The 16,805-nt window shown below is 43.2% G+C and overlaps 1 protein-coding gene across 1 annotated transcript; it reads right to left on the bottom strand.

The window, feature by feature from the left end:
* Nucleotides 1-13,774: 13,774 nt before the first annotated feature.
* On the bottom strand, nucleotides 13,775-15,668 carry LOC123099811 (uncharacterized). Its single transcript, XM_044521892.1, has 4 exons — nucleotides 15,067-15,668; nucleotides 14,914-14,974; nucleotides 14,757-14,835; nucleotides 13,775-14,655 (listed from the first exon to the last, which is right to left on the bottom strand). The coding sequence occupies exons 1-4, from the start codon at nucleotides 15,171-15,173 to the stop codon at nucleotides 14,534-14,536; spliced, it is 369 nt and encodes a 122-aa protein (XP_044377827.1). The 5' UTR covers nucleotides 15,174-15,668; the 3' UTR covers nucleotides 13,775-14,533.
* Nucleotides 15,669-16,805: the final 1,137 nt, after the last annotated feature.

The following is a 16,805-nucleotide window of genomic DNA, read 5'->3' as shown; positions in this document are numbered from 1 at the left end:
ATGGCTATTATTTTATCAATGGATATGATTTATTCTACAATGAAAGGAATAGTCCCGAGTCGCTGCAGGCTTACAACCCGGCACTTGGGGGCTACATTATTCAAGTTGAGATTACATCAAATATGCAAGTCCCATGTCACTGCCAGCATGCACCATGGCACTTGGGGGCTAATGCAAAGTCATTTTTTGCTTACTTCATTGAAGACCCGAATCATCACATCCTAATGAGCCGGCCCTTAGGGGCTACCAATTGCTCCTGTCGAAAATTCAAGACAATTCTAGGATGACCCGGCTACACTACTATGACTATAGCCGACTCATGGGGGCTACACAACTGGATTTTATTTAAAGCCATGGTGATAAGTCCCGGCTTATTCATGCTGATTAAACCGGCCCTTGGGGGCTACAGGTAATATGGATATAAGGGAGAAAATCTTCAAATTCTCAGTTTTGAGTAAATCAGATTGACCTGGTGTCTGCAAAAATCATAAACCGGAGTCGGCGACAATTATGACTTGGCATCATCTATTTATAACCCGACAATTTTGGTACTCATAAACCGGCAAGTTTTATATCTTTAAGCCGACTGAATATAAGTTGAATATTTGAAGACCAATATTTTTGTCAATTCAGAGCATTGAAAGCCGACTCAAGTGGATTATCTCTTACAATATTTCTCAACAAGAGACCAATGTCAGCAAATTGACACTGAAGCTGGCCTGTTGACCCGGATTTTTCAAAGGAAGTATCTGGATTTTTTTCATTGGCAAAATTTGAACATATCTGCTCAAGAGATTTGCTATGAGATTATGTATACATATCAAGAAGGAAGATGACAAGGACTTAAGGATGATCAAGTGCCGGCTTACAAAGAATATTTAACCCGGAACATAACCTGTCAAATTTGTTCTTATGTTTATATTGCAGATTAGTTTAACATGGATAAATCCAAATTAAACTGGGGGCTAATGATGGGGATATACCCCGCGGTATGACCCGGCCGGAGGTGTGACCCGGTCGGACTTGGCGCTTCACCGTGACCCGCCGGAGGACTGGCAACTCACGGGTCTGGCGGCTCACTGTCAGACGACTCACGAGCCTGACGACTCACGGATGACCCCTACGGCGGGTCAGATAGAAGACTAGGCCCAAGGCCCAGAAGGCCGGCTCATGTGATGATGGGCCGGCTTAAGAAGAAAGGGATGACGAATATTTCCTTTACGAGGAAGCAAAACCCGGACTTGTAATTAACTTGTAAGAGAAGATAGACTAGTCCTAGTCCTACTAGGACTCCACATGTAACCCGCCCCTCTAACTTATATAAAGAGGGGCAGGGCTCCCCAAGAGGGACAAGGAACAAGAATCAATCTCTAGGGCTAGACACCGAAAGCCGGTTCCCGGCGACTCTCTTATGAGCATAATGAGACTTAGCCTCAAACAGCACGTAGGGTTGTTACCGGATGATGTTTCCCGGGGCCCGAAGCTGTCTAAACCCTTGTCTTGTGCGTTGATCCGCCCTGCGTCTCTCATCCCAATCAACCCCTCTCAAGCTACTACATAGATGCACTGGCCTCACGACTAAGTCCTTACACCTAGGACATCTGACGTGTTAATTCCACGACAGATCCTTTGGCTTGGGCTGAGGAGTATCGGTCAATTGCATCACAACCTCAGGAGTCGCAATCTCAGGATCCACAGGCTGAGGAATTTCAGGTTCTTCTTAAGTGGCAGCCTGGGTCTTCAATTCTTCATCAATATTAACATCAGCACTAGTGGCTAGAATCTCTTCATGAATAGATGGAGTGGGGTGTGGTTCTTCAGATCGCATTTGAACTTTAGTATTCACTGGGGACTGAGGAATTTGTTGCAGAGGTGTGAACATAGGAGAATTGGGGTGCTGACTTTCCCAAAAGTCATCGTTCATCACAGGTGTTGTACACCCAATGTCCACATCCTCATATTCATCACTCTTTTCTTCAACGCCGGCCTCTTCAGCTGTGAACTGAGGCATGGGCGATGAGATGATTGCGGTTGAAGGGATTGCATCCGCTCTAATTTCTTCATTCAACTGCTCTGAGGAAGCAGCAGAAGGATTTTCTTCATCTGATCCGCTTGGGATCACATATTCTTCATCAAAAGGAACGAGTTCCTTTGATGGCATGCTTGAGACTGGAACAACATCAATTGGATTCTCAAAAGAGCTAGTCAATTTCTTCATCTTCTTCGGAGCTGAAGAATCTGATGAAGTTGATGCTTTCCTTTTCTTCACAGTTGCACGCTCCGCAGCCTTGGTCTTCTTCGCTTCTGATGCAGAAGGAAGAATTGGACTTGGTGTAGGTGCTGGAGGAGCAGAGGAAATTGGTTCAATAACTTCAGGCACAACTGATGCAGTTGCCCTGGTATTTGCAGTTTCTTCAGACATAGCTGTTGAAGCTTCAGCTGTCCTGACAGTTTCTTCAGGCGCAACACTAGTGGTTGCCCTGGCAGAGTCATCACAGGCTGGAACGCAGTCATCAGCCCTGACACTTGTAGTTTCATCAGCAGCCTGATTTTCATCAGCGGTGCTGGCATGCTCTTCTGTAGGCTGAGCAGATGCCTCAGCCTGAGGAATTTCCTGTTGCGTTGGGGCTACAACATTGGTAGTGAACTTCTCAGTTATCTTCACAAATCTGACTTTGGCTCCAAGCCAGTCATCATAGTAGCGATCAAATTCATCACTCAGTTGCTTGATCTCTGATTGCAGAGCTGCAAGTTCTTCGGGTGAAAGCTTCAAGACATTTTGCTTCGGAAAGCGCTCTTTCTTGTACTGCGCTTTCTTCACCCTCCTCCCCTGTTCATATTTCCATTTCTCTTCATCAATGAAGGCAGTCAGTACATGACTTTGACTAGGAGTGAGGTTCATCTCAGGCAGAGGAGTGTTGGGGTCCTTGTGCCATAGGTCGATGAAGTCTAGGATCAGCTTTGGATCCAGCATCAATGGCACATTGCTGCCTTTCGGTCTAGCGGCCCTGTGCTGCCTGTCTCTGATGATTTCAGCGAGTTCTTCATCATCAACTTCATCGTCTTCGGACGGTACTTGAAAGGCGACCTGCTTCTTGTGAGGACTTGGTCGAGAACCTCGTCCAGCAGTGGCCTTTGTCTTCAGCAGTGTGGGGCCTGTTGAGGAATTTGGAGGAGCTAAATAACTAGCAGAGGCTCCTGAGGCAATGGAGATGCCTGTTGTCCTTTGGCACGAGGCAATATGCACAGGTGCTGAGGATTTTGACGGAGGAGCTGAGGACTTTGGAGGAGCTGGTGCAGCTTAAGGAATTTGTCGTGAGGGCTTTAAAGAACTTGGCCGTGAGGGCATTGCTGAGGAGCTTGGCCGTGAGGGCATAGACGTTGAAGCACTGGGCTTGTGAGCAGGCTTCTTGGGCATAGCCTTTTTAGGCTTGCTAGCAGAGGCCTCAGCAGTGGCAGCAGCAGCAGAGTCTTCATTGAATTTCCTCACTGCTTCCTTAGCCACTTTGGCTAGCTTGGCTTGTCATTTAGCCCATTCATCAGGATAGTCCTCACCACGCTTGAGGCTTGTAGGATCAGCTTCTTGGCCTGGTGCCAATGGAGGTCTTGGGCATGGAGGGTGAAGAGCGAATTTCTTCATGTACTTAGGAGTGACATATCTGTACTCCCTCCATTCCCGTGCCCATCTCCTCTCTATCCTTTGTATGCGCACCTTGCGCTGATTTTTGTCCTCCTTTCCATGTGTGGCCTCGTCAGGAGTGCAATAATCCTTGTAAATGTCATCAGGGATTTCAAAAGCCGTGTTGACTTCCAATTTCTTTCCTCCCTTCTGAGGTCTCTTGTCATCAGCCATTTTCTTCAGCTGAGGATTTTGGACAATAGAGTTCTCTGAAGAGGTGTGCAACTTTTCTTCGAGGAACGCTGCAAATGAGTTAAGTTGAAGAGAACCTAGTGATTCAGCAGCGGACATGTGTACCTGTGAACAGAGTATAGTTGCGAGGAATTTGGAGAGGTCATATGCGTTCTCAAAAGTTTTTGCAAAAAGAACAAGTTTGAGGAATTTGACCAGATGAGCCTTGAGGAATTTCACTAAGCGTTCTTTGTCTTAGGTTCCAGAGTTGTACAGATGAAAAATCCACACAATTTCGGAATCTTGAAGAAAAATGTTGCTTAGGGAAACAGATCAAGAACAGATGATATGTGAGGTGTTTAGTGTGTGAAGATTTGAAGAATAAACACCTTTTGATGATTTTGTAGAAAACATCAGAATCAACAAGGGCAGTAAAAGTAACTTTTAACCCTTGACGAAGAACACGACGAACAGGGAAGTGTAGATTTGAAGCTCGTCGGTGCAGATCTTCCACGCCCTAACTTGGCTGAGGAAGACAACTACGGCGGCGGCGGAGTGAAGAAATCCGCAGCCGGTGCGAGTACGACGGTGACGAGGTCGAGGCAGTGAAGCTCTTCCTCACCGGCGACGATGGAAGTAGCGGCGGCGCTAGGTTTTGGGAAGCTCGAGAGGTGTAAAAACGAAGTGAGGAAGGGGAGGGGTATTTATAGCCGAAGTGAAAAACTGCTCGCCCGAGGAAATTGGACGAACGTGCCCCTGGCCCTTCTCATTCGCGTGACATGTGTCACCCACGTACTGAGAGGTGGCGATCGTGTGAGATCGTGGGTGAATAGGATAATGTATCATGGAATGTGGAACGGTTTGAGTGGCAAACGCCGAAAAATTCAGATAGGATAAGTTTTAAAGTTTCGTTCGCAACTTCTTCAGCTGACAAGGACACAGTGAAGATTTTGAACGAGTTTCAATTAGAACGCACATGAAGAATTTGTGAAAAGACTGGGTTGAGTTTAGCATAGAGGGGGAAGGGTCCGATCACATTCACTTAGCAGAAAAAAGCAACTTGAAGAAATAGCAATAAGTGAATGTTGTAGAGGACATGAACTTATATATATATATATATATATATATATATATATATATATATATATATATATATATAGACAATGAAGAACAACAGCAGAAAGAGTGAAGACTTCAAAAAGTTGAAGAAAATGAACAACTGAGGAATTTCAAAAATGAGGAAAAACTCAAATTGAAGAGTTTCAACTTTTGGTGGTGGCGTGACCCACCGTATAAGAATGATCATTTCAGACACCGCGTACAATTGTCGTAGGGTTCTGAGAATCAAATTCTTCCTTAATTTCTTCACACTTAGAGAGTTAGTCTTCATTGATTGAAGAAAAACGTTTCTTCGTGTGTTGCACATCTTAGTCATCAATTTTGCATAAGTGTTAGGATGTGTGTCCTTTTCAAAGGTCATTCGAAGATTCTAGGATATTTAGCTCATGCCGCAACTTGCTAAATATCTTCTCATCCAAGGGCTTTGTGAAGATATCGGCTGGTTGTTCTTCAGTCTTCACATGCTCAATAGAAATGTCGCCCTTCAACACATGATCACGAAGAAAATGATGACGAATCTGAATGTGCTTTGCCTTCAAGTGCTGAACTAGGTTATGAGCAATCTTGATGGCACTCTCATTGTCACAGTAGAGAGGCACATTCTTCATGTTGATGTCATAGTCCTTGAGGGTTTGTAGGTGTTTGGGTTTGGGTTTCCTCACTTGATGATTTTCGCTCAAAGTCCTCGGAGGATGGGATGCTCTAAAATGACAAGTGTCAGTTTCTTTTGGAGCAGCCAACAAGCTAGTGGTTGTAGGGGGCGGCTATTTATAGCCTAGGGAGCAGCCCAACATGATAAGACATAAATGCCCTTCAATGATATGACCGTTAGGTGGGTAGATATTTTGGGACAGCTGGCGCATAGCACAGCAACGGTCGTAAGTTTGACTATCAAATTCCTGAGAGCTATCATGTTCCTCACTTGTAGGCAATCCGCACTGGCGAATTCCTAACTCCTCAGTCAGAACAATTCCTCATAGAACAGAAGAGCTTCGTCTCTGTCACTGAAGAAATTGACTGAACTATATGAGATTTCCAATGGCTTCACTCGAAGGGATTGGTAGGTGTAGGATTTTGAGTTGAGCATCACATGGAAACTTTTCCTTAGTATTTCCTCGACCCCTTTAACAGTACGCTGTTTCCTATGACTCAAGAAAGATAAAATGAAACTACGAAAACAAAAGTCTTCACGCTTCATGTTCCTCGAATGAATACCAAGTCTTCAAGGTCACACCAATTTCTTCACTTTCAAAGGTCTTCAGAAATCCAAAGTCTTGAGTCGAAGAACTTCATTTTTAGGGGTCGAATTTCTCTGTAAATATCAAACTCCTCATAGACTTATAGACATGTGTACACTTACAAACGCATCAGTCCCTTAACCTATAAGTCTTCAATACACCAAAATCACTAAGGGGCACTAGATGCACTTACAATCTTCGGGAGAGTTATTTTTGGAACAAACGTGGTCCAGGGGACTTGGAGTGGATGTCAAGAAAGAAGCGAGGAGGCCATGAGGCAGGGAGGCGCGCCTGCCCCCCTAGGCGCGCCCCCCACCCTCATGGGCCCCTCGCAGCTCGACCGACCTACTTCTTCCTCCTATATATACCCATATACCCCAAAAACATCCAGGAGCACCACGAAACCCTATTTCCACCTCCGCAACCTTCTGTACCCGTGAGATCCCATCTTGGGGCCTTTTCCGGTGCTCCGCCGGAGGGGGAGGGCTTCTACATCAACACCATAGCCTCTCCGATGATGTGTGAGTAGTTTACCACAGACCTTCGAGTCCATAGTTATTAGCTAGATGGCTTCTTCTCTCTCTTTGGATCTCAATACAAAGTTCTCCTCGATCTTCTTGGAGATCTATTCGATGTAATTCTTTTTGCGGTGTGTTTGTCGAGATCCGATGAATTGTCGGTTTATGATCAAGATTATCTATGAACAATATTTGGTTCTTCTCCGACTTCTTATATGTATGATTTAAATATCTTTGCAAGTCTCTTAGAATTATCAGTTTGGTTTGGCCTACTAGATTGATCTTTCTTGCAATGGGAGAAGTGCTTAGCTTTGGGTTCAATCTTGCGGTGTCCTTTCCCAGTGACAGCAGGGGCAGCAAGGCACGCATTGTATTGTTGCCATCGAGGATAAAAAGATGGGGTTTATATCATATTGCTTGAGTTTATCCCTCTACATCATGTCATCTTGCCTAATGCGTTACTCTGTTCTTATGAACTTAATACTCTAGATGCATGCTGGATAGCGGTCGATGTGTGGAGTAATAGTAGTAGATGCAGAATCGTTTCGATCTACTTGTCGCGGACGTGATGCCTATATACATGATCATGCCTAGATATTCTCATAACTATGCACTTTTCTATCAATTGCTCTACAGTAATTCGTTCACCCACCGTAAATTATGCTATCTTGAGAGAAGCCACTAGTGAAACCTATGGCCCCCGAGTCTATCTTCCATCATATTATTTTCCTATCAATTTACTATTTCTTTCGTATTTTATTTTGCAATCTTTACTTTCCAATCTATATCATAAAAATACCAAAAATATTTATCTTATTATCTCTATCAGATCTCACTTTTGCAAGTTGTCGTGAAGGGATTGACAACCCCTTTATCGCGTTGGTTGCAAGGTTCTTATTTGTTTGTGTAGGTACGAGGCGACTTGTGTGTAGTCTCCTACTGGATTGATACCTTGGTTCTCAAAAACTGAGGGAAATACTTACGCTACTTTTCTGCATCACCCTTTCCTCTTCATGGGAAAACCAACGCAGTGCTCAAGAGGTAGCAAGAAGGATTTCTGGCGCCGTTGCCGAGGAGATCTCCGCCAAGTCAAGTCAAGTCAAGACATACCAAGTACCCATCACAAACTCTTATTCCTCGCATTACATTATTTTCCATTTGCCTCTCGTTTTCCTCTCCCCCACTTCACCTTTGCCGTTTTATTCGCCCTCTTTTTCCGTTCGTCTCTTTTCGCTTGCTTCTTGTGTCGCCGTGTGTCGTCATGGCCAGTCCTTTATCTGCTCCTTTGTCTCCCGAGTTTGAAGTTCTTCACTTCAAACAAAGACAAGGAGAAAACTTAAAAGATGCTTGGTATAGGATGATGGAATATTATCGTAATTGCACCTTAGAGGTGAGTTTTAGAATTTTATTTTGCAATTTTTATGTTGGACTAAATATGTCCCATAGACAACTCTTGGATTGCGTTGCCAAAGGAAATTTTATCGAAATTGATCCCAGTATTGCGCATGAAATCATAGAGGGAATAGTGGGAACACTACCTCAACAAAAGGGGCCACATCATACCCAGGAAGAGACACAAGTTTTTTAGATGATTTGCGAAGTAACAAAAATTTTACAAAAGTCTCTTGAACCTCATAAGAGTGTTAGCGGAAATCTTCACCGCATGAATATGTTGATTACCCTTTGCAATAAGCGGCTGGATTCTTTAGATCTAAAAATTTCCGAATATGAAGGGAAACGTAAAGAACCTCCCGGATTCGAGCATGACTCTGCTAAAAAATTAAAAACCAAAGATGATAATACCTAGATCTATTCTTGGCTTTATGCCTAGCTAGGGGCGTTAAACGATAGCGCTTGTTGGGACGCAACCCAATTTTATTTTTGTTTCTTGCTTTTTGGTTCTGTTTAGTAATAAATAATTCATCTAGCCTCTGTTTAGATGTATTTTTATGTTTTAATTAGTGATTGTGCCATGCAGAACCAATAGGATCTTCTTGGGTGATAGTTGTTTGATCTTGCTGAAAAAGACAGAAACTTTGCGCTCACCAAAATAATTTTTAAAATTCACCAGAACGTGATAAAATACCAATTCTTTTTGCAGTAGATCAATATACAAATTTTCCAGGTTGTCCTAGCTTTTCAGATTTTTTGGAGTTCCAGAAGTATTCGAAAAAATCTGATTACTACAGACTGTTCTGTTTTTGACAGATTCTGTTGTTTGCTTATTTTGATGAATCTATGGATAGTATCGGAGGGTATAAACCATAGAGAAGTTGGAATACAGTAGGTTTAACACCAATATAAATAAAGAATGAGTTCATTACAGTAACTTGAAGTGGTGGTTTGTTTTCTTTCGCTAACGGAGCTCATGAGATTTTCTGTTGAGTTTTGTGTTGTGAAGTTTGCAAGTTTTGGGTAAAGATTTGATGGATTATGGAATAAGGAGTGGCAAGAGCCTAAGCTTGGGGATGCCCAAGGCACCCCAAGGTAAAATTCAAGGACAACCAAAAGTATAAGCTTGGGGATGCCCCGGAAGGCATCCCCTCTGTCGTCTTCATCCATCGGTAACTTTACTTGAGACTATATTTTTATTCACCACATGATATGTGTTTTGCTTGGAGCGTCTTGTATGATTTGAGTCTTTGCTTTTTAGTTTACCACAGTCATCCTTGCTGTACACACCTTTTGGGAGAGACACACATGAATCGGAATTTATTAGAATACTTTATGTGCTTCACTTATATCTTTTGAGCTAGACAATTTTGCTCTAGTGCTTCACTTGTATCTTTTTAGAGCACGATGGTGGTTTAATTTTATAGAAATTATTGATCTCTCATGCTTCACTTATATTATTTTGAGAGTCCTTTAGAACAGCGTGGTAATTTTCTTTGGCTATAAAATTAGTCCTAATATGATAGGCATCCAAGATGGGTATAATAAAAACTTCCATAAAAGGTGCATTGAATACTATGAGAAGTTTGATACTTGATGATTGTTTTGAGATATAAAGATGGTAATATTAGAGTCGTGCTAGTTGAGTAGTTGTGAATTTGAGAAATACTTGTGTTGAAGTTTGCAAGTCCCGTAGCATGCATGTATGGTAAATGTTGTGTAACAAATTTGAAGCATGAGGTGTTCTTTGATTGTCATCCTTATGAGTGGCGGTCGGGGATGAGCGATGGTCTTTTCCTACAAATCTATCCCCCTAGGAGCATGCGTGTAATGCTTGGTTTTTGTTGACTTGTAGATTTTTGCAATAAGTATGTGAGTTCTTTATGACTAATGTTGAGTCCATGGATTATACGCACTCTCACCTTTCCATCATTGCTAGCCTCTTCGATACCGTGCATTGCCCTTTCTCACCTTGAGAGTTGGTGCAAACTTCGCCGATGCATCCAAACCCCGTGATATGATACGCTGTATCACACATAAACCTCCTTATATCTTCCTCAAAACAGCCACCATACCTACCTATTATGGCATTTCCATAGCCATTCCGAGATATATTGCCATGCAACTTTCCACCGTTTCATTTATTATGACACGCTTCATCATTGTCATATTGCCTTGCATGATCATGTAGTTGACATCGTATTTGTGGCAAAGCCACCATGCATAATTTATCATACATGTCACTCTTGATTCATTGCCCATCCCGGTACACCGCCGGAGGCATTCATATAGTCATATTTTGTTCTAGTATCGAGTTGTAATCATTGAGTTGTAAATAAGTAGAAGTGTGATGATCATCATTAATAGAGCATTGTTCCAAATAAAAAAAGAGAAAAAAAGAGAAGAAAGGCCCAAAAAAAAGGGGGAAAAGGGACAATGCTACTATCCTCTTTTCCACACTTGTGCTTCAAAGTAGCACCATGATTTTTATGATAGAGAGTCTCTTGTTTTATCATTTTCATATGGTAGTGGGAATTTTTCATTATAGAACTTGGCTTGTATATTCCAACAATGGGCTTCCTCAAATGCCCTAGGTCTTCATGAGCAAGCAAGTTGGATGCATTCCCACTTAATTTCTTTTGTTGAGATTTCATACATTTATAGCTCTAGTGCATCCGTTGCATGGCAATCCCTACTCCTTACATTGACATCAATTGATGGGCATCTCCCTAGCTCATTGATTATCCGCGTCAATGTGAGACTTTCTCTTTTTTTGTCTTCTCCACATAACCCTCATCATTATATTCTATTCCACCCATAGTGCTATGTCCATGGCTCACGCTCATGTATTGCGTGAAAGTCGAAAAAGTTTGAGATTACTAAAGTATGAAACAATTGCTTGGCGTGTGATCGGGGTTGTGCATGATGAGAGCAATCTTGTGTGACGAAAATGGAGCATGACCAAACTATATGATTTTGTAGTGATGAACTTTCTTTGGCCATGTTATTTTGAGAAGACATAATTGATTAGTTAGTATGCTTGAAGTATTATTATTTTTATGTCAATATTAAACTTTTATCTTGAATCTTTCAGATCTGAACATTCATGCCGCAATAAAGAGAATTACTTAGAAAATTATGCGAGGTAGCATTCCACATCAAAAATTCTATTTTTTATCATTTACCTACTCGAGGACGAGCAGGAATTAAGATTGGGGATGCTTGATACGTCTCCAACGTATCTATAATTTTTGATTATTAGTTGACCCGTTGCGCCATTTGGCGCAGAGACCCGCTAAAGCCATGTTGTCGATGAAAATAGTTTCATTTTGCAAGAACCTATTCGATATTGGTAGTACAAAGCTCATGTGTTAAACGATGTTATATTGAAAATATGGCTATCACGATGCGAAATCCGAGTTTGAAAAAAATTATATTTGTATAACATGTACAAACCAGCTAAGGAAGCATTGTTTTAGTTGAAAATATGGTTATAATGATTAGATATCTGAGTTTGAAAAAAAACATCTCAAAAAGAAAATTCATGGTTTAGTTGGTTTAGTTGTGAGCAAGCACATATGGTAACAAATTTAACTCCTCTTAATAAAAAAAGAAGAGGCTTGCTGTGTACGATAAGATGTATAATAAATTTACCCCTTGCGCCACAGGTCTCATTTGAAACAAAGAGTTATTCGACAATAAATGCTTGACAAATTGGCAATAATAAGGATCCTTTTAATAATGAAAATTGAAAGAAACATAGCTTCAAACTATGTAATAGAGTTTTCAAAATGCGAGCATTCTCCCTATATAATTTTGCTATGTAAGTTGGAACTTAGGAATCCATGTCACGGTTTATCCTTGATACATTGTTGGTAACTCTCCCCTCCCACTATGGATCCATAGCATTTTTTCCTTCACAGCCCCTTTATAGTCTTGACTGGTTTTGAATGTCACGCTGGGAACACCATTCCTGCTCAAATAATAGCAAGCTATAGATATCGAGCAATAATATAGTGTGAATAACTGAACATGGAAATCTGACAGTAAGACTAATGGAACACAAAGTATACTTCCTACAATTTCTTCCATCTTCCTTTCAATTCTACGGGAAAAGGTTGCAACATGAGGAATAGCCTGCAGAAATAGATAGTATCGAATACTGCACAAGTCAATAAAATGTTACTGCTAGCCATAGTGCATACATTCTTATCTCTTATTGTACTTTTTGCATCCTACTACGACTGAGAGCACATACATGACATATCCTGGTAATGCCACAATTGTTGTTAGCGACTGAAATGAGTTGTCCAGATTTTTACTGGTAAATCAATTCAGTTTACATGCAACTAATAAAATTTTCCAGGGAAATGTTGTAGTGATATCATGGCGGCGCAAGCATAGAAGTTATTACAGAGTGGAAAGAACAGTCTAGATTTTCAGTACTGAATTTGTCCGGCCTAGCATTGCAGAAAGCTAAAGTTTATTAAGAGCATTATCTCCCAAAAGCTGCAAACAGTGATACGTCTAAAAAATTACAGCATATTATTAGCTGAAAGATCAAGATGTTGTGTGATATGTGACAGAATACTCATTGTATGCTGTACATGAGGAGGTTTGTGAGCAAATTGACGCACTGTTAAATGAGTCATAGGCCAGTACCAGATAGAGCATTCACTCCTTCAAAATGCATTCAATAAACTGAAAGAGAAATGCATCATGTTACAGGTGTAGCCAAGTACAGTTGAAAGCGAACTTGATATAGCTTTGTAAAGTTGAAAGTATAAAACTTCACACAAGGTAAAGCAAGTCAAATCAGAGGGGAAAGGAGGCAGCAACATGCACCTGGAGCAAGAGGGAACACAATCTCGTGTTGTGGCTTTCTGAAATAGAGAGCACTTTTATATCAACTAAAACAGGTTCAGGAGATGAACAATCAGATAGAGCAGCTCAAATGCATTAAAAACTTCCCTTCGGCCTTGCAGACAACACCGCAAGAAGAGGCTTTGTAACTCAAGCACACCATCTATGCAAAGGGCAAAAAGAAAAGGAAAGTGAATTGTGTGTACGCATACACTAGAAGACACTGCAGACCAGTTCCTAATGCTTCTCTGGGTCTTACAGCCATCGGTTAATCCGTGAGCAGGAGAACGGAGAGAAACAAAGTACAGATCTTAGTCTCTAAGGCATTTCATCAATCATGTAAAGATCTAAAGATGAAGCGGTTCTGGATTTGGGTTGGGAAATTGGCCGAGCAATTATGACCAGGCTGCACCAATAAGTCCTTGCCAACATGTAAATTATCCAGTCAATAGAAATGGTATACCTTCGTAAATAACCTGTCCTATTTAAACAAATAAATTTGTAATCTGTTATTAATCCAGGACAAAGTGAGATGGCAAGGTCTTCAGAAACATCCAGCCGACAATCTCAAATTGGAGGCTTGAATTAAAAAAGGATCTTCAACTACTTCAACACAAGATCAAAGACGAGCACTAATTCCACCTTGTTCAAGCAGGCTGTCAGATCAATTTTAAAATGATTCTCATGTTGCCCAAAACTGAAATTGGATAAGGGCTCTGCCCCATTAGCTTAGATCTTTTTTCTTTTGTTTCTATTTTCTCCTTTCCCTTTGTAACATACTGTTTTTTTAATGAAAATATAATATACCATAGAACTATTGTTCTACGGTTTGCTGTTCAAAAAAAGTGAAATTACCTAAAGGGCTATGTCCATCTTCTTCAGTCCTATTCACACTGAGAGGAAATAACAGAAAACTCACAAACATGACAAAAAAATAGATAAGTCCTATTCATATGGTTCATATGTACCAATGCATGGTTTTTGTATATAAATAGAAAATTTGAAGGCACATGTTCCAGTTTTCTTTATTTACTGGAACACCATAGAGATCACATGCCTATAGTTTGTCGTGCAAGATTCTGCAAATTAATAGCTAGAGCGACATTTCACTACAACAATCAGTGGATAATGTATTTGACTAAAGTAGTACTATTATAGTGTCTCTATTGTATCTCAAGAATTAACTGGATGTTTGTACAACAAATACTATTCATGAGCAATTGTCACATGCAATTCTTATTGCATCCAGTCCTTCATCCAGCGCAGCAAGATGGATCCATATCCATAATTGGCGTTGTAATGAACTGCGGTTTCTTTCAAAAAAATTAGTCTGAGAATTGGACAAATATGCTTCTATGTACAACAGAAAGAGTGAGCACGGGGGGCATCGAGTTACCATGACCTCCAAAATAGGTATAACAACGGAAACAAGCGGACAAATCCTGCTCACACGCATACACGAAATATAAGCAGCACGAGATCGAAAAACACACAACGCCTGACCATATCCGGAACATTTAAACGACCAGCACGACATACAGATATTTAAAAGATCACCAAGGCAGACAGCATGACACAGAAGATACTGAAAGTAAAACACACACACATGTAGTAGAAAGGAAAGAAGAAAACCTTGATGAGTCGATCGACACAGCGACAGAAGAGATCGTACAACCTGTGAAATACACACAAAAAACAACCGGTAAGAGCACAACGACACACAGGCATGCAATGAACACTCAGCCGGTCACAGAAGCAACAGAACGGCCTATTTACCCGAGGCAGCAAGCAGAAGCACGTTGGGTAAGCAGTAGGACGGACGAGAAGAAGAAGCGCCAGCAACAGGAGAAGTAGGCTGAACCGTAGAACAAGCGTCAGCACACATGCATTTCATCAAATATTCTATAGGCAAGCACAAGAGGGGTGGACTAACCTCAACGAAGGAGAGACGGACCCAAGGCTCGACGCAAGCGACAACAGGAAACCGTACCAAACTGCGCATGAACGAAACAAAGGCAAACATGCAAAATTAGCACGACGAATCCAAAGCAGCGGCGAAGAACATGCGAACCAGAGAAGGACGAACCTCAACCAGCGGCAAACATCGAGCAGAGGAGGCCCATCGGAACAGAGCATGGGGCTGCCGCATCTCGGCCACCATGCATCACGGCGAGGTAAAATATCCCAGTCCATCTCTCCTTTCTTCTAGATGACTAACACGATTAGCACATCAACCAAGAAAATAAGAGGAACGATGAACATCACACGGAAAAAACAAGAATGATGAACATCACCTCAACAGGAGACGAGGTAGATCGATTGGGCTATTTGTCCTCGGCCGCCAGCGGCGTGGTCGGAGGGCGAGTCTTCTCCTCTTCCATCTCGTTCTCCTCCCGGCCTGCGGCGGCGGCCTAGAGATCCTTGTCCACCGCGCGCACGGCGCGACACAGCTCGTCGTGGCGGGAGGCGGCGGGGCCGAGGCCGCTGGCGGCCGCCTGGACGAGGCCCTCGGCTCGGTCGCAGGACTCGCTGAAGGCGTGGAGGCAACGGTGGAGGTCCGTGAGCGCCACCGTGCACCCGGGCTCGCGGACGGCAGGGGCGGGAGCGGCGGCCGCGGCGTCGACCAGCGCGTCGGAGGCGCCAGTCCATCTCTCTCTCCAACTGCAGATGGAGGTGAGGCACGCACGATGCACATGCATCGGGCAGCTGCAGTCCATCCTCTTTCTCCAAAGTCCAAATGCAGGCGAGACGCGACACCACCATGCAGCCGACGAGCGGGACCAGATCAGTGGCGGCCCACCCGTCATCGCGCTAGTACAAACGCATGTGCACAATCCGGGTGCACATGCCGATCCACCCCTCTGAAGCTGACGCAGGACACAGTAACTCCCACGACGCACGACGCGGGAAGCGCGTGAGGAGCCCCGCGCCACGAGCAGTTGACCGAGGTAACCAGGAAATATGCGTACACGGGAAAAACACACCACAAAGCTGACGCGCGGGACCATGCGCAGGCGGGCCCACCTGCAGCCGCAGCACCAGCCAGCGAGGGAAACACGGGGAACAGCGCATAACCCGCGCCTGCACAGCGCCCACGACGCGGGCCTCGCGCGCACGGGGCGCGGCAGGACAGGCTGCCCTGCGCACCCAACAAACTGTCACCCAGCCAATTCGATCCAGCCCGAGCCCACAGGTCACGCACTGTCCAGATCTCACCACGCGGTCAAAACGGCAGAAGTGAGTTCCCAGCGAGGTCCAACGGGCAGCAGGCAAAAAAAGACTTCGTTGACCAGGATCGAACGGCCATCGAAGGAAGCGATCCGGGGAGCATTGTGGGAGCGAGTTGCCCAGCCTCATTATTGATTTAAATTCCATGCTATTATATTATCTGTTTTGGATGTTTAATGGGCTTTATTATATATTTTTATATTATTTTTAGAACTAACCTACTAATCAAGGGCCCAGTGCAAATTGTTGTTTTTTTGCCTATTTCAGTGCTTCGCAGAAAAGGAATATATCAAACGGGATCCAAACAGAATGAAACCTTCGGGGGAGTTATTTTTGAAACAAATGTGATCCAGGGGACTTGGAGTGGACGTCAAGAAAGAAGCGAGGAGGCCACGAGGCAGGGAGGCTCGCCTGCCCCCCTGGGCGTGCCCCCCACCCTCATGGGCCCCTCGCAGCTCCACCGACCTACTCCTTCCTCCTATATATACCCATATACCCCAAAAACATTCAGGAGCACCACGAAACCCTATTTCCACCGCCGCAACCTTCTGTACCCATGAGATCCCATCTTGGGGCCTTTTTCGGCGCTCCGCCGGA

This window comes from Triticum aestivum, chromosome 4D (genome assembly GCF_018294505.1).
Source record: "Triticum aestivum cultivar Chinese Spring chromosome 4D, IWGSC CS RefSeq v2.1, whole genome shotgun sequence".
Classification (NCBI taxonomy): domain Eukaryota; kingdom Viridiplantae; phylum Streptophyta; class Magnoliopsida; order Poales; family Poaceae; genus Triticum; species Triticum aestivum.
The sequence above is the reverse complement of the archived record's forward strand: the minus strand, read 5'-3'. Positions and strand labels throughout refer to the sequence as shown.

What these genes read in the sequence shown, in the direction of transcription:
- LOC123099811 (XM_044521892.1), bottom strand. Translation starts at nt 15,173, where the DNA reads ATGGACTGGGATATTTTACCTCGCCGTGATGCATGGTGGCCGAGATGC. An exon ending in GATGTTTGCCGCTGGTTGAG is followed by an intron (nt 14,975 to 15,066) that starts GTTCGTCCTTCT and finishes GTTCATGCGCAG; the next exon opens with TTTGGTACGGTTTCCTGTTG. An exon ending in TCCGTCTCTCCTTCGTTGAG is followed by an intron (nt 14,836 to 14,913) that starts GTTAGTCCACCC and finishes TCTACGGTTCAG; the next exon opens with CCTACTTCTCCTGTTGCTGG.